Source organism: Canis lupus, chromosome 9 (assembly GCF_048164855.1).
Source record: "Canis lupus baileyi chromosome 9, mCanLup2.hap1, whole genome shotgun sequence".
Classification (NCBI taxonomy): domain Eukaryota; kingdom Metazoa; phylum Chordata; class Mammalia; order Carnivora; family Canidae; genus Canis; species Canis lupus.
Genome location: NC_132846.1, coordinates 51,505,548 through 51,530,818, shown reverse-complemented (window position 1 = coordinate 51,530,818; position 25,271 = coordinate 51,505,548). Strand labels below are relative to the sequence as shown.

General features: G+C 52.9%; 1 protein-coding gene across 10 annotated transcripts in view; it reads right to left on the bottom strand.

The window, feature by feature from the left end:
• Positions 1-25,271, bottom strand: part of TMEM63C (transmembrane protein 63C) — a 131,382-nt gene that overhangs the window by 18,112 nt on the left and 87,999 nt on the right. For all 10 annotated transcript variants that reach the window (XR_012036970.1, XM_072839458.1, XM_072839455.1 and 7 more), the window contains 10 exons: positions 18,990-19,148; positions 18,374-18,453; positions 17,898-17,979; positions 12,665-12,702; positions 6,888-7,030; positions 5,472-5,520; positions 3,600-3,708; positions 1,465-1,538; positions 762-842; positions 525-648 (listed from right to left, as the gene is read on the bottom strand). Coding sequence is in view for 9 of the 10 variants with exons in the window: in XM_072839458.1 (XP_072695559.1) it covers positions 525-648; positions 762-842; positions 1,465-1,538; positions 3,600-3,708; positions 5,472-5,520; positions 6,888-7,030; positions 12,665-12,702; positions 17,898-17,979; positions 18,374-18,453; positions 18,990-19,136 (927 nt within the window). In the remaining variant the exon portion in view is untranslated. The remainder of the gene's footprint in view (positions 1-524; positions 649-761; positions 843-1,464; positions 1,539-3,599; positions 3,709-5,471; positions 5,521-6,887; positions 7,031-12,664; positions 12,703-17,897; positions 17,980-18,373; positions 18,454-18,989; positions 19,149-25,271) is intronic.

The following is a 25,271-nucleotide window of genomic DNA, read 5'->3' as shown; positions in this document are numbered from 1 at the left end:
GGGGAAGGTGAGGCACACCTGGGGATTAGGGGTTGCTTTTTGGACTTGGGCTGGACTCCGGAGGAGGGATAGAATGTGTCTGCAGCATTTTCAGGAAATGGGGATGATTCATTTTCTAGACTGGCTAGAGTTCAGTCCTGCCCTGTGGCCTCCTCCAAGCCATGGTGGTTGGGTGCTAAGACGGAGCCGAGCACCTTCAAATGTTCCTGTCCTAGCCCTTTGAAAGCCTGAGGCACGGCAGCCTACAGCAGTCTATTGTGTTCTCTCTGGTCCTCCCATCCAAGACTGGAAGTGAGCAAGAGCAAGCCCTCTTGGATCACTCCAGATGGGTATCCAAGAAAGGCCTCAGCTCCTCGGTATTATCAACAGAGAGGCAGGGTATGGTGGAAAGGGAGGGAGGAGCTAGGTGCCACAGCACCTGAGCAGATCTGAATAGGGCTGGAGGTACACAGCCCTGGACAGAGTTGGAGACCCAGGGCCCCAGCCCCTCCTCTGCTGCATCCCTTGATGCCGGGGCCAGGTACCTCTTTGAAGCAGGTCCAGCACTTGCAGAAGCACAGGCGGGAGCAGGGGTGGGTCTTGATCATCACCTTCCCACTCTTCTTGGCCTTGGCAGTGTAGTAGAGCCGGCCCCGCATCGCGTGGCGCCTGTCAGCCAGCGGGCAATGGAAACAAGGATCTTGCGGTTGGGGGCCTGCAGAGCCGCCACATCCTCCCCTTGCACTCCCATCCCAGATCCAGACAGGCCCCGCTGCACTCACCTCTGATCATCCAACTCGATCAGGTTCCTGACGTCATAGCAGAAGTGGACTCTGGTCACTACGCACCCCGGATAGGCCTCACTGTAGCCACAGACATGGATGCTGAGCCAGCCTGTGGTGCTGGGGATGGGCCATCCTACCCCCACGCCCACCCGGAACTACAGCCCACAGGGCTGAGTGGCTCAGCTGCCCGTGGTCCCTTTTTTTGGAGGGGGAGGACTCCATTCTTTGTTCCTAAAGTCAAATTTCAGAGTTGATCCTTGGTAATCTGAGATTTGCCACCTCCTTCCCAGATGATCCAGAGTAGAGCCAGGGAGCAGACCTGGAAATTGCTGCTCACCAGAGAGAATTGGCTCTTGGGGCTAGGAATTTGGGCCACAAAAGATGCCCCAACATGACCTGCTCTAGATAACTGCAGTCAGGAGCTCACTGGGCTCTGTGGTTAGAGGAATGAGGGAAAGGAAGAAAATTATACCCCACCACACTCACACCACGCAGGAAAGCCCTTGGCTTCAGAGACCCTACACTGGCCCCAGGGCCTCTTGCATTCTGGAAGGCTAATCCTGAGCCAGGTCCAGGATGGGCTACCACTTGGAGTGTCTCTCGCTCTGGCATCCTACGGCACCTTACTACCAGCATGAAGATCCAGGCAGGGTTACTGGGGGGAAGGTAACCAATGCTTCCGCCCCCTCGATCCACTTACTGAAAATGTTTAATGATGATTTCAGGGTCTTGGATGTCCTTTGGGACATAGGTGATCATTAGGGTCCTTGTGACCTAGGTGGGGAGGGCAAATGGAGAAAGAAGACTGTGTTTACACAGGACTCCTAACGTCTGGGTCTTTGGTGGCTCAGAACTGTCTGGAGTAGGTCTGCTACTCAGCCAGGCTGCCTGGGCCTGTGTCCCTGAATTCAGCAGGCTGTGTGCCGTGGGCTGTGGGCAGCTGTGGGCAGCTGCGGGCAGCTGAGGGCAGGCATGCTTCATCTCTGTTATTCTCTGGTGTCCTGGTGCAGGCCTCCTGCCACAGACAGCTGAGGTCAAGGGAGCGAGAGCCAGAGGCTGCAGATCAGGCCGGGGAGGAAGACCAGAGCTCCGGGAGGAGCAAGGGCTACTCGTGTACTCGTGCTCTTGTGCTAACCAGAGGGCCCTGCCGTTGCTCAGCCCTGCTGCCTCTCCACTGTGCCACGTGAGGTTCACATAGCAGGGCTGTCCCTGACATTAGACTGGGCAGGGGGGTTAGGAGGAGAGTAGACTCTGGGGAGTGGATGGGGAAGCCCCTCAAACTTTACATTTTATTCTGTGAGTGGGAAATGTCTTCCCAGGCCATCCCCTCAGGTCTGGTAAACTGAGCTTCAAGAGATGGGAGTCTCAGCAGAAGCTTCTGGTAACAAGAAGGAAACCTGAAGTAGCTGAGTCCAGACTGGTCAAGGGTGCCCAAGCCTCCATGCTTGCAGGCCAAAGCATTCGGGGTAGCCTCTCAGAGGTATGAGGATTTGCATTCTGGGATGGGTTAGAGTGTATTGGTCCTTTAGGATGGATGCCATCAAGGGAGGGAGAGAATCCTATTACACTGAAGCTCTGAATGGCTGAGGACAGAGCCCAGGGTGTTAGTCTGCACCGTTCCCCTTTGTCACCAGAGCCAGGACAGCCCAAATACCCTTCCCTTGCTGGTGCTGGTACTAGTGCTGATGCTGGTGCTGGAGCTGGGTCTGGGTCTGGAGTTGTAACTGGTACTGGAGCTGGGGCTGGGCCTGGGGTTGGAGCTGGTACTGGAGCTGGTGCTGGTGCTAGAGCTGGGACTGGGACTGGGCCTGGGGTTGGAGCTGGGGCTGGGCCTGGGACTGGGCCTGGGACTGGGGTTGGAGCTGGATCTGGGGCTGAGGCTGGGGCAGGGGCTGAGGCTGGGGCTGGGGCTGGAGTTGGAGTTGGAGCTGGGCCATATGGGTGTGGGTGTGGGCTTGGGCAGGCAGCACTGCTGGGCCCACCTGCAGCCCCTCAGCTTCACCTCTACACCCTAAGGGCAGCTGTGCACTTTAAACACCGGGGCTGCCAATGTCAGGGAGCAGGTGTGTGAAGAGGTAAGGCCCCAGATGCGCCTCAACCAGTGATGGACAGGTTGTTGGTAGAAAAGTGCCCGACTGCTCCCCTAGGCTGGGAAAACTCTAGGGTGCATGTCCTATCGGACTCCCAGGGCAGTGTGAGCCTCTCCTTGACGGCTCCCTCTTACCTGAACCTTATTTTCCATCTCACTTCCCCACCCTCTAGAGTTTTTCCTAGGAGCCACTTTTAGAATAAGTGAACGCTGTGGCAAACCCTTATCTTAGGGCCTGCTTGGGAGCTGGGGTGGGGGTGACCCAAACCAGGACAGTGGGGACACGGAGGCCAGTCCCTGGGGGGCGGGGTCTCTGACCTCAGAACTATGGAAGGGCAAGGAACTTGGGAACTCCCCAGCAGGGGGCGCTGAGCACTCAGGATGGAAGCCCCTTGCTGGTCCAGGGGTTTGTTAACCCTTTAGTGGTGGGAGGTGGGGGTCCAGAGGTCTTCAGAGGGGGGTGGGGGCAGCAGGGCACAGGCATAGGATGCACCTGGGAGCAGCTGTTTACCAACCAGTGTAGAAGTGTTTCCATGGTTTACCGACCAGGAGAGCTGTGCTAGGTGCCAGGTACTGATCCACTGGGCTAAGGGGAAGAGGCTTGCCCTGCTCAGGTGAGACTGCCCCCCACAGGTGTGCAGAATGTGCCCAACTGGGATGCCTCTGAGGGCGGGGAGTGGGGAGGTCCAACGGGGGAGCTTCTGGCTGGGAGAGAACAGTTCTGGGAGTTCTTTCCACTTACTCACCCTGTAGCTCCTCTTGGGCACAAACCCTAAACAGTGATGAGCCATGAAGACGAGGTTAAGGAGGAAGTAGAGGAAGGAGAAGCAGCTGTGCAGCCACAGAACCTTACTCCTGCCAGAAACAAGACACAGGAGGGATGAGAACACCCTCTCCCACCCCATACGGTGCCCCCTGGGCCACCCTCTGGTGCTTCCAGACACTCGGGCACCTTGGAATGGGATGGCCATGGTCAGAAGGGGGTGTCCCACGCCAGGTACTGAAGACTAACATTTATTGGGTACTTCCTATATGCCAGACCCAGGGTGGGTGGGACTCAATGCTTTCTGTACATTCTCTCACTAGACTCTCATGCCGTATGAAGGGGGCACTGTGACTATCTTCATTTTATCTATAGGGAACTGAGGGTCAAGGTGGCGGGGGACCTGCCCGAGGTCACCCTAGCTGTGGCAGCACTGGGCGGCGGAAGCACTGGGGCTCCTCGCGCTGTATTGTGCTGCTGGCGGCTCCCGCTCAGGCTCCCACGGCTGCCCAGTGGAGGGCCGTGTGACCTCTCTGGTGGGGAATGGGGGGGGTCATACTCAGGCCCAGAGGGAGGAGGGCCCGGCAGATTCGCTCTGCTTCTCCTGGAGTAGCAAGAGTGGTGGCATTAGGGCTTTGGGCTCATATGATGCTGTCCCAAGGCATCTGGCCAAGAGGACTGTTCAGAAATAGGGCCCTCCATATTTGGTGCAGTTTGAGAAGAGCAGAGCTGCCTTGCTTCAAAATATCTCCTCACCACTGGTCCCACGGGCATTTCACCTAGCATTCCCTGTCCCTGTCCAGCTGGATGTCTCACTTCTCCGTTTCTTCAGAGGGGCAGGGTTATGTGGTCTCTCAGGGACACGCCAGCTCTCTGCCAATATGGATTGATGGATGTTGAAGGGTTTTCCCTGCCCTATTAAAATTAACATCTTGCTGGGAAGCTGTAGGTACCTTGCACCAGCGGCTGGCCTGGGAGAAGCTGGTGAGCTCTGCTCTGGTACTGGCAGCACCAGGGGAGGAGGTGGCTGGAGGGGGAGGCAGGAGGATGCCACAGCCCCATTCTGCTGATTTTGGAGCTCGACAGATTGCAGGGTTTGGGGGGCAGAGGGGCAGGGGTGGGGCAGGGGAAGTGGGGCAGGAATGTGTGAAAGCCCACTCACACCTGCTGGACCTGCTGCATCAGCTTTGTCAGGAAGTCGGCCACACGTGGCCGAGACACCCAGGGGGCCTGTTTTCTCAGCAGGGACCGGCAGGGCCATACCTGGCTCAGTACACATTGATTTAACCACCAACTGGGTGGGATGCTGTTCAAATCCATGAATCATGTCCAACAGCTGTTCTTCCTCAACAGACCAGAAATGAAGCTTGGGGTGGGCATGCACTGCCCCAGATTCAGGGCCAGCTAATGGCAGAGGTGGGGCATGAAGCCAGGTCATGTGGTTCCTCGGTCCCTTCCACCCCCACTATGGGAATTGGGTCTACGCTTTATTCACTATATGACGGTTGATTTGCACTATTTTGTGAGCAGGAAATAATAGCTTAAGCCTCTACTTCCTACAGAGTCCTTGCCACTTGGGTGCTGGACATATTAAACAAACAGGAACCATCTTTCCAAGTTTTTAGGAGTGGCCAGTTTGTTACCTCTTACAGATCCAGGGACACTGAGGCAACAAGAGTCCCGTCCCGCCAAGAGAATGCAACTTCTGGCCTCCCACTCAGTACACAGGTCCCAAGGAAACCAGGCCTTTCTTATCAGCAAAGCAGTGCCCACATTTCCAACCCACACATTGGACCTTCTCTCCCCACTGATGCCCCAGCCTGTAGAACGGGAGGTAAGAGGCGCAGGTACCTACTCTATGGAGACATTGACAATGGTGGTCCGACCAAAGTGGCTACTCCAATCTGGAAGAGAAGAAAGTGGCTGACCTCAAGGCCAGTTTCTTGGCTGAGCAGGGTGGTCGCTCAAATTCAAGGTTGCCGAATGAACGCCTGGGGTCTGGAGACGCTTGCCCACGTCCTGCCCTTCCTTCTCGTTCCCCAGAACTTGCCCCCAACTCCCAACAAAACCAGCAGAGGCCTCTTCTTCTCCCTGGGACTGCTGGTTCAGGCTCTATGGCTGTGCTGTGAGACGAAGTCTTGGTGTGGCATCCCCAGTGTCCAACTGGAGCATGTCAGGCACCAGAAAATGCTCATTGAAGGAGCCTGGGGCCCCGCCTCAGTGGAGGGATGAAACCAGCAAGGCTGTTAACCCTGGCAACCATCACAATAAGAATGTCCCATTGCCTCCTTCAGACAGACTACATCCTTCTGGCAAAGTGTGTTAGTTTGTCAGTTTAGACATCTCTGGATGTTATGAAATGTGCCCAGAAATCCTGCATTAGTATAACATACATATTATAAAATATAGCCAACACACTAGCTCTTAGGAAGAGAATCTGGAAAGACAGAGGTTGCTTACTCTGGTGGCCATATTTGGTGGCACAGATGTTGGATGCCACCTTGAATTAGCTGAAGCTTACCTGTGGCTGAGGAGAGACAGACATGTGAGGAACCAGGGTACCACTGGCTGCCACCTGGGCATTTGGGGTGCTAAACTATACCACCCAGTTACACAGCCTCCAGCTCTGCCCATCCTCATAGTTCTACATGAAATCCTGGCTGTTATTCGCTGAGTGCTCACTATGTGCTAGGCACTGGCCATACATTCTCTCCCAACCCCCATAGCTGAGGACCCAACGCCCAGGGAGATTGATCTGCTGAATATAAACTGAAATAACTTGCTAGATTGGGCGAAGGTATTTTCTGGGAAGCAGATATGGGTCAAAGTCAGGGAATCAAATTTTTCTGTCTTTGAAGCCCAAACCAACAATGTCAGCCTGTCAAAAGGACTTGTCCCTTTTATGACAAGTGTAGCAAGACTTCCCAAGAGACCAACTTTGCACTTCCAGTGCTGTGTCTGCCCCAGTGGAGGTGGGGAAAGATCAAGTGCAGGGATCTTTGCAGTAGATCACATGCCATAAAAAGGCCTAGCAAGCACCTGGCCAATTTCATACTGAATTACTACCACGTGCCTGCCATGTGCCAGGTCCTGGGCCAAACTTGTTCTCCACTTGGGGGAACTAAAGTTTGGGTTGCCTCAGGTCCCACAACGAATTTTGAGAAGTGGAATTAAATTTTGGGTTTCTAGACTACCAAGACCCAAGCTCTGTCCTGCCTACTGGGCTGCCCTTGTAGTGGCCCAGGCCCTGGGTGCACTGAGCTCCACCTACCCAGAACGGTTCCGGTGTAGTTGATGGGCAAGATGATACCCAAGGAGGGGATGCAGAGTATCAGCACAAAGATGATGAGGTGATACTGGAACATGATGTAGGTGCGGGCATCGTCTCCACACTTGCTGATCAGATCCTCATTCCTGGAAGAGACACATAGACAAGGATCATCCTCAGGGGGCCGATATGGACACAGACTAAGCTAGGCGGGGAGGGGGAGGTGGGGGGGGAGGGAAGAGGGAGATTAGGAAGAGAAGATTATCACCCTATGCCCAAGTTTTTATTTTTATTTTTAGAAATATCACCCTTTATCTCAAAGCCTCTATCATGTCTGAAATGTATTTCACTGAATTTCACAGGCATGTCCAAGGCAGAAGCTATTACAGACACACACTTGGGAATCCAGAAGCACTTTTTTTTTTCAGAAGCACTTTTGAAATCAACCATCCATTCCATCTTTTATTGCTTCCTCATGCATGTTGAGTGCTTGCTATGGGGCGCGCACCAGACAAACCACTAGGGATAGCAGGATGCACCCTATTTCTTTTCTCTTTTAACTTGTAAATTAAAAGGGAATCTTTAAAGTCATAGGGAGACATCACTCCACATTGCCAGATTGGCCAAAATTAGAAAGTCAGACAATACCAAGTGTTGGTGAGGGTGGGGGTGGGGGGCACGGGGAGCTCTCCCACACCCACGGGCATGTAGTCTGGCACCGCCACTTTGGCAAACAGTGGGTATTATCTAAGGAAATTGAATATATGCACTCCCTATGACTTAGCAACTCCCACCTAGTTTTATTTCCAGTAGAAACACATATACATGTGTATCAAGAGACATGTATAAGAACCTCAGATGCCCAGCCCCAAACAACCTAAATGTCTACTGAAGGCAAAAATGGACACAAGAATTGTGAGCCATAGGGGTGCTTGGCTGGCTCAGTCGGTGGAACGTGTGACTCTGGATCTCAGGGTTATGAGTTAAGCCCCACATTGGGTATGGAGCCTACTTAAAAAAAAAGAATTGTGAGATATATATGTATACATATGAGATATATGTATAATGATATATATAGATAGATGATATATCACATAATATGTAGAATGAAATACTATACAGAGATAAAAATGAATGACCATAATTGAACTTCATAAACACAATATTGAGTGAAACACCCAGGCACAAACAAATACATACTGAATGTTTTCAGACACGAAGTTCAAAAACAGGCAATACTGAACAACGGAGTTAGAAGTCAGGGTACGGGGCAGCCCTGGTGGCACAGCGGTTTAGCACCGCCTTCAGCCCAGGGCCTGGTCCTGGAGACCTGGGATCGAGTCCCCCGTCAGGCTCCCTGCATGGGGCCTGCTTCTCCCTCTGCCTATGTCTCTGCCTCTCTCTCTCTCTGTGTATCTCTCATAAATAAATAAATAAAATCTTTAAAAAAAAAAAAGTCAGGGTACGGGTTGCCTTTGGAGAGTGAGAAGTGAGTGGGAAGGGACAGGAAGGGGGGCATTGGGAGGAAGCAGGAGGAGGGCTCCTGGAGTATTGACAATGTTCTAATCCTTGACCTGCTTTGCTATAAACTGAGCTGGACATTGATTTTTTTGTGTACTCTTCCATATGTGTGTTGTACTTCAAAAAAAAATTTCAAAGTAGCACATGCTTACTATAGAATTTTTGGGAAATAAAAGGAGAAGAAAATCATCCACCTACAATCTCAATCAGCCTAAGATAATGACTGTGAAGCACTTTGGTTCATTGCCTTTAGGTTTTTGTTGTTGTGATGATTTAACTTCGTGACCATAGTATAAACAGCATCGGATGTATTGCTGTGTTGCTCAGCATTTAATCTAAAGCCTTTTCTGAACATTTCACATTTTGTCTTAAATGTCTGCACGGCTGAACAGTGATAACAGTGACAGTGGCACTGACGGAGCACGGGTTCACACTCAGCACCAGGGTGGCCCCGACCCCATCGGTGGGCGAACCAGAGTTTACTCACCCTCACTCCAATCAGGCTTGTAGATTGTGTGCAACTTCTAGCATCCAGTCCAGGATTCAGATTTATTTTTAAACAATACTATAAAGAGCATATCTTCAAGGCTTTTCAATATTCCCCATTTAGGGAATTATTTAGAGCTCTCGATTTTTTTTTTTTTTTTTAACTGCAAGCAGTTAAAATACTTCCTGGCCTGGACTTGAGAATTAAATCCCAAGAATGGAGTGGGTGGGAACTGGCGAGAAGGCTGGGTGCCAGAGAGCGGGAATGAAGGGAGGGTCCTGCTGCAGGCTGGGGTGCCAAGACCTGGTCACCTGATGGAGTGTGCCTCTGAGGCGGGGGGCACAGAGAGCCTCTGTCTGATCTCCAGTTGGGAGCAGAGCAGGGCTGGGGGGCCAAGGACACAAGGATTTCCTTCCTGCTCCCCACCCTGGGCTCACTGCTCCGTCTGTCTCCCCGTCTCTCTGGGGGGGAAGTCAGGCTATCCGCCTTACAGCAGCCTGCCTTACAGCTCCGGGGGAAGCTGTAGTTCTGAGTCTGTCTGGATTCCTCTACTTCATTCTTCCTCTTCTCAACCACGATGTTCCAGCCACCACCCTCTTCCTCACAATAAATCTCCCCTTGGCTCTGATCGCTTCCCTTCCCCTGCCTCTTTCTGGAGACCAACTGGATCCACTGTCCTCTCTTCACCTACTCACTCTTCTTCCCCTGGAACCACAACCGGGTTCAAGTGCACATGGGCCACTCTGAAATACAAGAAATTCCTCAAGCCTCCATTCCCTGACTTGTTTCCCCTGAAGAGCCAGTCAACACCTTCACCCTCCCTCTTCCCACCTGCCTCTTCCTCTGCCTCTACTTTGTGGACAGCTTACCCTGGAATGGCCCCCCCAATGCAGACCCAAATCACTGCCGTCCACGCCCTCTTCTTACTCTCATTCCACTCAACCCAGAGCTGAGAGCTGCGGGCCACACCCTCCTGGGTCCTCGAAGCCCGTGGTGGCTTCGGTAAGTCCAGGCCCTAGAGACTGCGCCCTCTTCCTCCTGCCCCATCTGTAGATCTTGCCCCCATCTCTTTTTCAATCTTGCTCCCACAACTTCAATTATGGCCTCACGCACCCACCTCTGGCTCTGACCTTCCTTGGAAGCTTTAACTAACCCTGTTTTTCAATAGCTTGCCGGCAACTCATGGTTTGCCCTGGCCTCTCTCATCCTTCTCCCGACTCCTCATATCTCACCAGCTCCCAGAGAGTGGCATGGCTATCTTCCCCAGAGACCAGACCCGGATCACTCCTTTTCTAAACCAGTTGAAAGCCAGATGGAGACCCATAGACTGCAGCCCCATGATCTCTCTCCATCTGTCCCCTCCCTTCGTCAGCACCACTTCTCACCCAGGCACGGGAGAAGCCTCCTCAGGTGCTCACTTTGCCTCTGGACTTTCTCAACTGCCAGTCCCCCCAGCCCATACTTCTGCCTACAAATAGGTTCTTATTCTGAGGATTCTGCTAAAAAAAAAAAAAAAAAAAAGAAAAAGAAAAGAAAGGAATTGGCTCTCTACTGCCTCTAGATCAAAGCCCAGGATTCTCAGCATGGCAGTCGAGATCCTCCGGGCTGATCCTTCCAGCCCAATCTTTTAGCCTCTCTCTTGCCATGTTTCCTTGTTTCTAGCCACACCAGACTAAACATTTCTGGATGCACCCTGCCCATCTCTGCCCCAAACCTTCACTCACAGGGTCCTTTATTTGTGATGGATCCTCCAGGGGGCCTAGTAAGGAAATTCTTCCCATCTTTCAAGGCCTAGTACAAAACTTGCTTCTCCTGAACCCCCTATCCCTGGTTGGAATGAATTTCTTGCTTCCCAAATGCTCTTTGGACAGCAATTATAACCTCCCCATTATGAATTATATTAGTGATTCTTGTTAACATTTGCCTCTCCAACTAGGCTGCCTGGCCTTTGTGCACAGGGGACTCTGGCATCCTTGTCCCTGCTCAGCAAATGTGTCAGGCTATCTTCTAGACACTGCTCTCAAATGCTGCAGGATGCATGGTGCAATAGCCAGCCTTCCTCCCTTCTCGGATGATGTGTTCCCAATGGAGGAGCCTTAGGGTGGAATAGGATAGGGGAAGAGGATCCTCACCCAGACACACACACAACTGTGCATACCAACCTACCCCTGACCTGCAGATCCAGGTATGCACACCTGAACAGCTGCACACACAGATGTGCACCAACGTATTGATGTGCTTCTTAATATCTCATATTTGCACACACACCACAGAGACACCTACCACACAAAGTGTTCTATTTTGTGAGCTTGTGCATGCCTTAAAAATTACCAAAGCCAGAGTGCCTGGGTGGCTCTGTTGCTTAAATGTCTGCCTTCAGCCAGGTCATGACCCCAGGGTCCTGCGATTGAGCCGTGTTGGGCTTCCTGCTCAGTAGGGAGCCTACTTCTCCCATTCCCTCTGCCCCTCCCCCGGCTCCATCTCTCTCGCTCACTCATACTCTCTTTCAAATATAAAAATAAAATCTTTTTGAAAAAGTTACCATAGCAAAGCCAGAGAAGGTGCCAAGAAATAAACTATTTCCCCTCCACTCCCCTTTACATGTGGCTAGGATCTCTGAACCGCACACAAACTAACTGTATCACCTCCTAGGGGCTCTGATGAATGACAAGGAAGACTGGGGTGGAGGGAGGCAAGGCCATGGGGACTACTCCTCCATCAGTAGGGTTGGAGCTCCAACACCAGAGGCCAATGGTCCTGAGCCCAGCTTAGGATCCCCAGGGCTCAGGCCAGGTGCCTTGTGCCCCTTCAGAAGGTCTGGAGAAAGAGAGGTGCCCTGAGGTGGCTCATGGGGGTACGGCGGGGTCTCAGGGGAAATGTATGAATGAGGCCCTTGACTAGTGGGCCTGGAGGCACACGAAGGAGGAAGTCCTTTGAGCCTTTGCCAGGAATGCAAATTAGCAGGCCCTGTCAGGCCCCTTGCTGCGGTGGCCTCTGAGTGGCAGCTGGGGGGGCACCCCAAGGTAGGCACACCAGGCAAGAGAGGGCCCTGAAGGAGGGGTTTGAAAGATGGGCAGGGCAGAATGCATGGGGGATATTTAGGGAGTGCCCGGGAATGGACAGGGCTATGAGGTGGAGGCAGAGCTGTGTGCATGGGCATGAGTGTGTGCACATGTATACACGGACATCCACACAGTGGGGGCAAAGGGTTCTGGAAGGTGCTCAGCTGAAGCTGGGCAGAAGCAGGAGCATGGAGTCAGAATCCTGAAGCATGGGAGAATCAGGAGAAAACAGCTGACCTGGGGTTGGTCTCCTTCCCAAGTGGGGTCTGGCCCTAAAGAGACCCAGGAGGCCCGGCAGGCAAGGGGCTGGCCCTCGGTAATCAGAGCTGAGGCAAGAGGAAGTGCGCCCTTCTGCCCAGTGTTTTCTTTTCCATTTCAATATGAGGAAAGATGGCCACAAAAATAAAGCAAAGAGCAATGCAGGAAGAATTTCTTTTTCCTAGTGTGGAGGTCATAAAAGCATGTTTTTATGTGTGAGAAAGTGGTCCTCTTCTGAGGGCTGCAGGCCAGGTCCAGTTCTCATTTCCCGCCCCAGGAAGCCCAGAGAGCATCCTCTGTCTGGGCTGGGCTAAGATGGTCAGGGTGCAGGGGTGGGGATTGGGGTGCAAAACTCAGGTCCCAGGCCCAGACCTGCAGGGCAGCAGGTGCTACCCCCATCGTCCCCCCCGTAAGGCAGCTGCTGGACAAGCTCAGAAGGTTCGGGCACTTACTTCATGGTGACAGTGTTGAAGAACCAGGAATAGAAGCCCTGGGGAGAAAGGAGAGAACATGTGAGAAAATCCAGGCCCGGGGCCCCCCTCCTCGGCTGTGGGAACCCAGGCCTCCTTCCAGGCAAGAGATGGCAGCAGGAAAGAGCACAGGTCCTGGAAGCAAGTGGGCTCCATCTGGAATCAGCGGTGACCATCCAAGGAGAGTTCTCCCTGGAAGTGAGCTGTGAGTTGACATTCCTGCCACATGGCATTCTGTTACCATGAAATGGGGGCTTCATGGGCCTTGGGCCAGAGGGGGAGAAGGGACCCTTTGTGGGGTGGATGTCAGCTGCTTTCCATCTGTCGCTTCTTGCTTCCTTCCAGAAAATGCCCCCCACCTCGTGCATGCAGCCTGGTACGCTGACCATGAACTAGGGGTCTTGCCACCAGTGTCAGTTGATGGATGGGAGCATGACCCAAGTGGGGCCAATCAAAATTCTCATAAGGGAATTAGTTAGGGTGTTGTGGGAGGGGCTCGCTCTCTGCCTGAGCTCCTGCACCGTAATGAACACCATGTAGCCCACAGTGGCTTGGTGCCATCTTCAATGTCATGGGCAGGAGCATGTCTGAAAGAAAAAAAAAGCCCACTCAGAGGAGAGAGGTCGTTGGGAGAGGGGATCTTGGTGGCATTGCTGGACTTCCTGGATCTACCTGTATGCAAAAGTAGCCACTTTTCTCAAATTTCCCCCGATTTAAGCCACATACTGCTGTGGGTTGTTTTTTTTTTTTTTTTTTCAACACTAGTTTGAGCTGGGTTTCTTCTCTTACACCTGAGAGTCTGCTTGGTTGTGCCCTTCTCTCAGGGTCTTGCTGTCTGGAGTCTCTAGGTGGTGGGGAAAGGCAGCCTCAGCCTTGCAGGTGAGGGGAGGCCTAGAGAGGAAGTCTGCTTGGGAAGAGCGTGCGTGAGGATGGGCAGGGGCCTGTGGCCCCAAAAGCCACCAGATCCAGTGGCTGGTTAAGTTGCCCTGGTGCAGGCTTCCTTCTGGGATCCTGTAGGATTCAGCAAAATCTTGGAAAAGGTTGCAACTCTTGATTGACCCGCATCTGATCACAAGCCCATCAATAAAACAGGCAGGCCCACTTGGCTGACATTCCCTGGCCCCACACTGATTGGGGAAGGGGTATTTCCCAAAAGGAAGCCATGGGGGTCGGGCTAGCAAGAAACAGAAGAAAGTTCCTTGCTACCTTTGCTTTAAGGCCCGTTAAGTCCCCTTCCCTGTACTGGGGTTGACTGACAGCCGGATGTCTGCCTCAGGGGGTATCATTTCCCCAGTTATGTCCCTCAGAACTAAGGTAAGGACACTCTCTAAAAGCAGGGGGCTCCTGGCTCAGTGGGTTAAGCATCCGATTCTTGATTTCGGCTCGGGTCATGATCTTGGGGTGGTGAGATCAAGCCCCACATCAGGCTCTGCGCTCAGCATGGAGTCTGCTTGGGATTCTCTCCCTCTCTCCCTCTGCCTCTCCTCTTCTAAAAAAATTAATTAAAAAAAAAATAAGGACTGACATTGAGGTATGAGTCAGAGCCATGCCGATGGCATTGATTAGGAGAGTCTCCAGGGAAGGGGCAAACTGCTAAATTAAGAACTGGGCTGAAAGTCTGACCACCTGCCCTGCACTGGAGGGTCTTTCTCCACCACCCACCTTTGGGCAAACAGGAGTGATTTATTTAGGGAGCAAGTAGGTTCGTTGACGGTCCCTAGTGGGCGTGCACAGTGGAGGATATACCTTCCTGGGAATCCCTTCCACCCCTTCTACAGCAGGTGCAAAGGTATATACCACACTTGGCACGTGTGTATCATGGAATTCTCACAGGACAGAACTGGCTGTCCAAGGGTAGAGGTCATGCGTAGAAGTGTGGTCTACGTGCCTGTGAATATTGCACAGACACAGACGTGTGAGCAAGCCTGTGGAATCGTTGTCTCTTCTCTCACAAAGGGCACACATGCTCCCCTACATGTACATCACGGCTATGAAAGGCATAAACCATTCAGAAAACTGAGCAGCTGCACAGGGGGCCTAAGAACAGATGCTGCCTCTCCTCTTGCCCCACCCTGTAGGGAATGGCCACAAGCTCCCAGGAGCCAGCTCAGCTGACCAGAGTGACAGCGGTGAGTTCATTGCACCTCTCTTGGTGGCCCCGCCCTCCTCACTCCCACCACATGGGGTAACAACCCCTTCGCTTCCCCCAGGCCACTCTGGCCCGGCTGAGGCTCCAGTATCCTGGCTGTGGTCCTCCAGGGCCACCTCACCCTCCAGGGGCCACCCTGCCTGTCTCATTTCTACCTCTGCAGTTTGACTGCCATACTGTTGCCATCATGATTTCTCAGAGGTTTTTAAAATAAATTATCTTTTTTGCCATTGTCAAAAAAAAAAAATCCCAACCCAAGTAATATTTCTTTTTTTTTTACGACAGAGTTTTTTTTTTTTAAAGATTTTATTTATTTATTCACAGACACAGAGAGAGAGAGGCAGAGACACAGGCAGAGGGAGAGGCAGGCTCCATGCAGGGAACCTGATGTGGGACTTGATCCCGGGTCTCCAGGATCACACCCCAGGCTGTAGGTGGCGCCAAACCACTGCGCCACTGGGGCTGCCCCCAAGTAATATTTCTAAAAATAAACCTGAGAACCACCTTGTAAGGTAGGTGTGACTGTCCTTATTCTATGGAGAGACTCTGAGAGACAAACTTGTCTGAGGCTTGCCCCACAGCTTGGGGCAGATGCTGGCAGGGAATGGGACCTGGTCTCTTGGAGGGATGATGATGGAAGGAATATGGTTCTACTAACTCACTGCCTCCAACAAATACATCTCACGTGCTCATTGCATGGAGAGCGGGACTGGGTGCGGGGACAGCGGTGGGCAAGCTCAGGTCAGCGGCTGCTGTCACCGGGGGATCAGCAGGCTAGACTGATCTGGTAGGAGAGGTGCTGTTACAGACTGGGTTAAGAGCTCTGACGGAGGGGCACCTGGGTGGTTCAGTGGTCGGGCGTCTGCCTTTGGCTCAGGTTGGGATCCTGGGATCAAGTCCTGCATCGGGCTCCCCACAGGGAGCCTGCTTCTCCCTCTGCCTGTATCTCTGCCTCTCTCATGAATAAATAAATAAAATCTTAAAAAAAAAAAAAAAAAAAAAAAGCTCTGAAGAAAAAGAATGCATTCTCCACGGGTGGAGAACAAAAGATCTGGACCCACATGGGGAGGATGGGGCTCCTGGGGAAGCAATGCTGGGGCTGAAATCAGAACAAAGGGCCAGTGTGTCAGTCCTGAGAGGGACTACTGGGAAGGGGGATGGGGAAGAGCAGGTGAAAGGCCCTCTGGGGTGGGGGGAGGATGTGGCACCTCTGGGGATCTAAAAGGTGGCCAAAGTGGCCAGGGACGAGGGAGTTGGGAGGAGCAGGACAGACTGGACAGGTGGGCAGGAGACTAAAGCATGAGGCCACAGCAAGGCACCTGCACTTTATCCCAAGAGCACCAGGAAGCCATTGAAGGTTGACACCAGGGAATGTGTGTCCCCAGTCATGGGGATCGCTTTGGATGCAGGTGGAAATGAGTGGGGCAGGATTGGTTAGGCGCCACCCTGGTCATCCAACAAGAGACTGATGGGGGCCTAGCGGGGGGTGTGAGGGGAGAGCTGGAAAGGAACAAGGTTGGGAATTTGACGACCATACACCTTCCCAGATCAACATCTTGGTAATGGACTGGCTGTCCCTGGGGGCCTGGGCCCCACCAAGGGGGTGCACCTGGGTGGGCGGTAGGCAGAGTCTGAGACCAGGGATCTAGGAGCAGGTGGGTGGAGGGATATCGTGGCATGTTTTGGACATAATCAATCCCAAATGCCTTTACAATATCCATGTGGAGATCTTTTGAAGGCCACTGGATAGATGTATCTGGAGCCCAGAGGGAGTTTTAATTGGAGACAGAAAAAATGTAGGAGGGGTCTGCAAAAAGATGGCAGTTGAGGCCATGAGTATGGGTGACACTGCCCAGGAGAGCGAGGAGGGGGTCTGGGACCAGCTGTGGAGGAGGAGCCCACAGAGGGGACAGAGAGGAACAGGCGGGTGGCAGAAGGAAACCCAGAGAGTGTGATGTCACAGAGGCAACTGCCAGCGCCTGTTCAAGCAGGGGACAGTCTACAGGGCCAGATGTTTCTGAGAGATCAGATGAGATGAGAACTCAGGCAAGTCCATCAGACTGCATGGGGTGGGACAACCGATGACCTATCTAGGTGGGATGGAGGGGTGGAAGCCCCAGTGACAGGGTCGAGGAGTGAGAGTGAGGAAGTAGAAAGCACAGGTTCAGGCTGCTCTTTTGGTTTTGCTATGATGGGGCAGAGGGAGACAGGCAGGCATGGGCTGTGGTAGGGCCATGACTGTCCCCGCCACCATCTGTAACACCCCGGCTCTGCCCCAGGACGGGGTAGTGCCTTCCCTGCCCCTTTGGGAGTTTGTGCACTGACCACTATCATTATTTTATTTTATTTTATTTTATTTTATTTTATTTTATTTTATTATTTATTTTATTTTATTTTATTATTTTATTTTTTATTTTTTATTTTTTTTTACTGACCACTATCCTATGGGCATCTGTCTGCACGTGTCTCACCCAGGGAGAAAGCCCCATGAAGCAGGACTTGCTACATTCTGTCCCCTGCCTGGTCCCCAGACCAATGTGGCTCAGAGCAGGTGCACCATGGCAACCAGCTAAGCAAATGGACAAGCTCGGGTGGGGGACTGGCGTTTGACAGGCAAGAGAAGGAAGAGGAGATGGGGCTCCACCGAGCAGAGTTGGGTGGCAGGAGGTTAAGGGAATCCCTGCCTGATGTGAGGGATTTCCTATGTACAGGGGGAGGTGAGTCCTTGGCTCAGAGTGGGGGCTGTGATGAGGGTTGGAGACTTGAGAAGAGAGGGAAAATTAGTTTTAAAAATCCTTTTAAAATATTAAAATTAAAAATATATATATTAAAATTAAGGAACTCTTGCTTGGCACCCTAGGATGTAGGAATGGTTAATAGCTCCATCTTTCCGATGGGGAAACTGAGGCCTGGCAAGGCTGAGGAATGCGTCCACAGTCGCGTTGCCAGGTTGGATGTAGCTGGCTGCAAAGCCCCTGAGTATAATAGGCCCACTTCTGCCTGCATATGCAGGGCTGCCGCCCAGAGCCAGGAACCCCCTGGACCTAGGCCCACCCCAGCACTCACCTTGTCCTTGTGTTCCATCTCTAGGGAAATATCTGAGGGAGACGTCTTCTCACTCTGCTCCCCGTAGATCAGCGAAGTCAAGCTGCAGCCAGGAAAAGCAGTGAGCAAGGAGGCGGGAAAGGAGAGAAAAGGCCTCAGGCCTTGCTGTCACTCTGGCTTCCCGGCCAAGAGCTGTGGGACCCTCCTGCCCGGTACCAGACACGCCTCAGCTAGTATGCCAAGCACACAGCTCTGGGGACAGACAGTAATCACTCCTGTTGCCGGGTGCCCAATGTATCTTGGGAGTCACAGGATCCAGAAAATCTGAGATCTGAGAAAGAAGTGGCCTCATGTCCAGAGACGATGGCCCCTCCCACCAAGTTCTCTTCCTACAACAAGGGTCAGAGCAGGGGCAGGAGTCGGTGCCGCTGTGCCCTGGTGGTGGCGGCACATCCCCCAGGGGAGCAGACTTGTCCTGACCCTCAGCCTCCCCTCACCTGTCATTGTGTATCAGCAGAGCCAAGCGCCCGTAGTCCCACGCAGCTTTCCGGAGGAAGGAGTAAACCAAAATGATGACCTACAGGGCAGGGAAGTAGGGGGAGAGATAGGCCTTCTGTGTGGCTGGCCTCTGCATCCCCATGGGGGAGACCCTGTCCCCCAGGTTCCCAGGAGCTCCCTGGGCTCCCCCACAAGGTGGCCAGCTCTGTTAGGGTAGAGGCCATGCCTTGTCTCAACTCTTGGATGCCCAGCACCCAGCAGCTTCCCAGCACAGAGTGGATTCTCAGAGTTTGCCGAATGAAGGCATCAGTGTCAGGTTTGGAACTATCCAAAAAGAACATTCTGTGAAGAAATCAGCAAGGGGAGAGAGAAGGGAGGCCAAGGGCACTGGCTAGGTGGGCCTCTGGATAGTGGCGCATGGAGGGGAATCTTAGGAATCTATTCCTGCGGTCCCCTCTTCCCAGGGCTGCCCGGGATGTGACTGACATTCAGAGGTCCCCACCACCAGGGCTGGTGTGCACTTGGAGAGCTGAGACCCCCCCCCAGCGTCACTTGTGACAGTTGGCCAGTGTGCCCCTCCCTGCCTCCCTGCCCACCACAGAGCCCAGGACTTACCACCCACAAGAAGATGTTGAGGATGAGCACGGTGGGGATGCCCCCAAAGGCCTGCCCCTGCAGGACAGTGCTCCGAGATTGGAAACATTCATCTGTTATGTTCCGTGTCTTTTCTACCATATTCAGGTTGCTCAGCGGGACAGCCATCCTGGGGGCTCCCTGGTGACAAAATGGATGCTCAGATCAGACAACAGAAGCCCTCTCACTCTGTAAATGCAGAAGCCCGCCAGGGTGATGGGGCAAGGTGTACCCAGTACCCATCAGACCCAGGGCCCACAGCCAGCAGTTCCCTCAAACCCATCCAGGGCCGTGATGGAAGAAGAGCCCGGATCCCCTGGGATAGTTTTTATTTTGTACCATTTGCTCCCTTGACCAAAAGAGTTGGCAAAAGCACATCCAAATGGATCTTCTTATTTCTACCTTTGTGAAATCTTTCTTGCATATAAATGAACAGACTTCACAAAGGCAGGTAGGACCCCAGAGTAGAAGTATTCAATTTGGAGAACAGAACTGCATTTGTGGGATGCCCATTCAGACAGGGTCTGACATCCTGTGATTCTCTGATCCAGTTTCTAGGAAAGGAAGGTTCCTAGGACAGAATGAGGTAAAGCTGCAAAGCGCCCAACACATAGCAGTGCCTCAGTAAATGTCACTATCTTAATGTCGAATGGGAACCAGAGAGATCAGCAGCTTGCCCAGGGACCTGAGCCAATCCATTGAGGGCTCATGGTCATGGGCATCAATATTCTCCAGACTTGGGGAAGAATGGGAAGCACAGATGAAAACGGGAAGTGACTGGTAGCTGCTTGAGATTATCTGAGAAGTCGTTCTGGTTTTAAAAGATCATTTGTTTTGGCTCCAGACCTCATCTCACTCTAGGAACTCTTTACTTTTCATCCAAGAAAAGTGGGCTTATTCATTCATTCCTTCATTCCACAAGTATTTAGGCAACAGCTGCCTTGTGCAAGACCGATGCTGGTGATGCATCAGTGAACAAAGGTCAGAGAGAAACCCCTCTCTTGCAGGATCCTAGTGGGGAGAAGCAGTACAGGGGTAAGGGCGAGCTTAGAATGGAAAAGAGGGAGACTGGGAAGGCCTCACTGGGAGGATGACATTTGGACAAAAACCTGAAGAGGGAGCAAACCCCACAGCAGGCACAGCAAAAGGCCTGGGTGTATAAGCTGCTTGGAGTGTTGAAGAAGGGCAAACAGGCCAATATGGCTGGATAGGGGAGAATGAACAGGACGGAGCTCGAGCCAAGGAGTGGCACAAAATGACTTACGTATTACAGGGATCGCTCTGACCCGTGGTTTGAAGATAAATGGGGGAGGGCAAGCAGACGAGTAAAAACGGAGAGGTAATTAGGAGGAATCTGTAGCAAGCCAGGCAAGAGGTAACCAAAGCCAGGACTGGGATAGAAGCAGAGGTGGTGAGAAGTGCTCAGATTTTGGAAGTATTTTGAAGGCGAAGCCAAGATTTGCTGATAGAAGGGATGGTGGGCGGTGGGGCAAAAAGAGAGGAGTCCAGGATGACTCTGAGGTTTCTGGGCCCAGCAACTGGAAGAGGGGAGGTGCCGTTATTGGGTGCAACAGCCAAATAGTGCACGGTAGGGGGTGGTCAGGAGCTGGGTACTGGGCATGCTAAGTGGATATGCCACGTGGGTGGCTGGATACATGAGTCTGCGGCTCAAAGGAGGCTCAGGAGACATAAATGTGAGAGTCAGCAGCAGACAGATGACTCTTAGTGGCATAGGACTGGATCACCAAAGGAGTGAGCGCATGGTGAGGCTCAAAGTCTGAGCCTTGGGATGCTCCATCACAGGGAAGTGAGGTAGGTGAGGAGGAAACAGGAACCAGACTAGAAGAGCAGCCATCGAGGAGGGAGGAATAATGGGAAAGGGTGGTGTCGTGGAAGCTAAGTAAAATGTCTCCAGGAGAACCAAAGGGACCAGTTGTAACTATGTGGTCAAGTACGATGACAATTGAGAATTAGCCATAGGTAAAGCAATGTGGAGGTTTAGTCAGTGGCCTTGCTGGAACAGGTGCAAGAGAGGAGGATGCCAGGAGATGTGGAGCCAGTGGGTGTGAATGATTCCTTCGAAAAGGAACAAGAGTTTGGAAGTGGTTATAATGGGAGAAGCAGCAGTATGTGGCATGCCAATGGGAATGGTCCAGTAGAAAATTAAAAGCTGGTGATGTGGGAGAGATGGGGCATTGCTGGAGCAATGTGAGGACGTGGGAAGGGCTGGGAGCCGGCTCACAAGTGGAGAAGCTGGCCTTGGCCCAGAGCTGGATACTGACCGAGAGCAGCAGGAGAGAGGCAGGTGCACAGGTGGAGCTCGTGGGCGCGCCCTCCCACGGCTTCTATTTCTCAGCCTCAGAGGGAACAAGGTCTCAAAGGTGACTGTGCAATGCTGGTGGTGGGCAGATGTGGGATGTTTGAGCACAGGATAAAGGCAGAAATAGAAGTCTAGAGGAGTGATGGAGTGAATGGATTTCAGGAATGTGGTAAGACTGCCAGGCAGCATGAAGGGTCCACTGAGGTTCATGGTCTTGAATTTATAGCCAGAGCAGCCAACTCATCAGGCATTTCTGCCAGCTGTGCTCATCTGGGTGGCTGCAGGTGTGGAAGAGGCAGACAGCTCGACCTAACCAGGCTAGAGGTTTTCCCAGGTAAGTATGAGAATAAGAGAGTTGGAACTATATATGAGGGAGTAGTTTTAATGACTGGCCAGGTAAGGAGAGAAAGGAGACGAGATGGGCGAGGGATGGTGACAGGTGTCAGAGGTCCGGGGAGGTGGAACTGTGGAGCATAACAGACCGTGAGCTGACAGGGAAACAGCTGTTAGAAGGGATTGGTTACAGATAGTGAGAAGGTCTGGGGCATGACCACGGAATGAATGGGGGAGTGGTGTCAAGGAACTGAGAGGCTGGAATGTCCTTTGTGGATACGTGGATACAGAAATCTGTAAGAATGGAGACCAGACGAATACTGGTGTGACAGTGAGGCAGGAGCTGAACTCTTCTGGGAAGGAGGAGACTGACCTAGTGATGCTTCAGGATAGTTGGTGCCTGTACCAACTCCCCTGTACCAACGACGGGGAGTGGGATGTTCAGGCTGATACCTTAGGTCCAAGGAGCCAGGAGGAAGAAGGAAGGAAGAAGACTCTGGAAATCACAAAGAGGAGCAAGGAAGATGTCTCTCCCATCCCCTGGCCTGAGAGGGTGGTAAGGGAAGTCCTGTCCTGGGGAGTCTCAGGTTCCAGTTTCCGGTGGGCAGGTGAGGTGCTGCAGGACCCAGGGGTGTTTCTGGGCTCTGTGACACTGAATCCCAGTTCAATGCTCACTAGCCACCTTGAGCAAGCTACTTATGGTCTCCCTGCCTCATTTATTCACCTGTAAAAGGGGGGTGGTGTTCGTAACTAGTACCCCCTTCACAGTGCTGCCAAGAGGGATAAATGGATTAAGACTCATCAGTCATGGAGGGCAGCCTGGGTGGCTCAGCGGTTTAACGCCGCCTTCAGCCCAGGTGTGATCCTGGAGACCCGGGTCGAGTCCCATGTCAGGCTCCCTGCCTGGAGCCTGCTTCTCCCTCTGCCTCTCTCTCTCTCAGTGTGTGTCTCTCATGAATAAATAAATACAATCTTAAAAAAAAAAAAAAAAAAAAGATTTGTCAGTCATGGAGAACAATGCCTGGAACACAGAAGTACCACGTAGGCGCTTATCGAATGAAAAGCAGACCCAGAGCTGAGGGGGGCGGGGGGCGGACAGAGGAACGCTGGCCAGAGTTGGGGAAGCTTGGGGGATGAGGATGGAGAGAGGAATAACGGTGAAGGTGCTGGTGTGCCGGACACAGGAGGTGGCCTGAGGTCTGGGGCTCCCCGTGCTAACTCACAGATAATACAACACAAGAGCCCACCCCCCTGCCGCTCAGATTAGCCTCTAGCTGGAGTGGGGAGCCTCTGGCCTACGTTTTTCTGCTCCTCTTTTGGCCTCGGCTGCCCACGGTTCTATCACCCCAGGTCACTGCTTAGCTCAGGCACACCAGCATGCTCAGCTGAATGTAAACTCATAATGGTTTACACTGAACACAGTACCTTTATTTATTTATTTTTTTTTTTTAAATTTTTTTTTTAATTTTATTTATTTATGATAGTCACATAGAGAGAGAGAGAGAGAGAGGCAGAGACATAGGCAGAGGGAGAAGCAGGCTCCATGCACCGGGAGCCCGACGTGGGATTCGATCCGGGGTCTCCAGGATCGCGCCCTGGGCCAAAGGCAGGCACCAAACCGCTGCGCCACCGAGGGATCCCTATTTTTTATTTTTTAAAAGATTTTATTTATTCATGAGAGACAGAGACAGAGAGGCAGAGACACAGGCAGAGGGAGAAGCAGGCTCCGCGCGGGGAGCCCGACGTGGGACTCGATCCTGGAACTCGAGGATCAGGCCCTGGGCTGAAGGCGGGCGCTGAGCCGCTGAGCACCCGGGTGTCCCCAGCACAGCACCTTTAAATGCGGAGCCCCCGGCCGGAGAAGCCCGAGGACGACCGCGGCAGCGAGCTGCAGTTCTGCCGGCGGCCACTGGGGGAGCCCGCGCGGAGGGAGCGGCCGGGCGGCGGGGGCGGCGCGTGCGCGCTCGGGAGGCCGGGGGTGGGCGCGGGCCCTCACCTGGGGCTCTTCTGCAGGGAGGGGCCGAGGCGGGCCGGGGGCTCCGCGCACCTGCGCGGCAGCTGCGAAACAGCACAGGCGGTGCAGGGACCGCCGGACCCAGGGCCCCGGCCGCGTTCACGCGGCGTCATCCCTCAGGGCGCCCCGCCTCGCCTTTAGGCCCCGGATCCTCAGCCTTCATCACGGGCGTGTTTTGCAAATAGCTTTTCTCGGCCTGTGCCTCTTTTCGTTTCCTTCGCGCTCTCTCAGGAGCGCTGCAGTTTCGGATTTTGACAAAGCCCAATGTAACAAGCTGTCTTAATATGGACCGGGCTTTTGGCATGGTGTCTACGAAATCTTACCTACCCCGAAGTCTTACTAAAGATTTTCTCCCTGGGGCGCCTGGGTGGCTCGGGTCGTGATCCCGGGGCCCTGGGATCCAGTCCCGGGCATCTGCTCCGCCAGGGAGCCCGCTTCTCCCTCTGCCTGTGTGTCTGCCTCTCTGTGTGTGTCTCTCATGAATGAATAAATAAATTCTTAAAATAAGAATACAGATTTTCTCCATTTTCTTCTAAAAAATCATACAGTTTTAGCTCTGACACTAAAGTTGAGGATGAAAAAAAATAGAGGATGCATTTTGAGTTAGTTTGCACTGAACGGGAGGTAAGGGACTAAGTTCATCTTTCAGCATGTGGCTATCTGGCTACCCAGCACCCTTTGCTGGATTCTCTTCTTTCTAAAAGGAGGGGAATGGCTGGGAAGCCCCAGTCAGGGCTATCTGGGGGACAGGAGCCAGGCCAGGAATGTGAAAGTGCTTGGTGGCCTGCAGCACATCCAAAAGGATGTGCAACTTATTATTTGGCTAATCCTGTGCATGATAAGGGAAGGGGAGAGGTCCTGGGCTGAGAAGAGCTCTGGCTTCCATCTGGCTCTAAGGAGGTCTGAGTCCCGGATGCTGCTCTTTTCTGCTCAACTCCCACACATTCATTCACTTCTTCCAAAAGTGCCCCCCTTCCTCCTTTCCTCGTCTTTCCTTCTTTCCTTCCTTCCACAAAGAAGGGCTGAGTACCTACCATGCACCAGGCATCCTGCCAAGCTCTGGGGGCCTGGCAGACCTGGTTCCCACCCATAGGTGGCTCCCAGACTCACTGGGGAGACACGTAAGCATGCCAGGCACACGTCGCCACACACTCCAGCACACCTCGATAGCTCAGGTAAACACAGGGGCCATGGGGTGGGCCTGCCTCGAGTGGTCAGAGAAGCCTTCTGCCTGGAAGTAACCTCCAGGCTGAAATGTGAGGAGGTGGGATCGGCACAGTGTGGTGGGAAGCATGGACAGAGGGAACCACATGGGCCGAGACCCAGAGGAGGCACAGAGCGTGGTGCTTTGGGGAATGTGAAAATGAACAGTCATGGCTAGAGTGTAGGATGGATCACTGGTGTGTTCTTTTGTTTGTGCATTTATTCATTCAACAGGAATTCCTGGTGTATCTACTCTTGCCAGGCCCTGTGCGGGGCCCAGGAAGTACAAATGTGAGGTCTTCTTCAGGAGGTTCCCATCCTTTGGGATTTGGGGAGAGGACTGCTGTTGGGTGAGTGGGGCCCCAGCAGCAGTTTTGCGTGGGAGGGTCTCTAG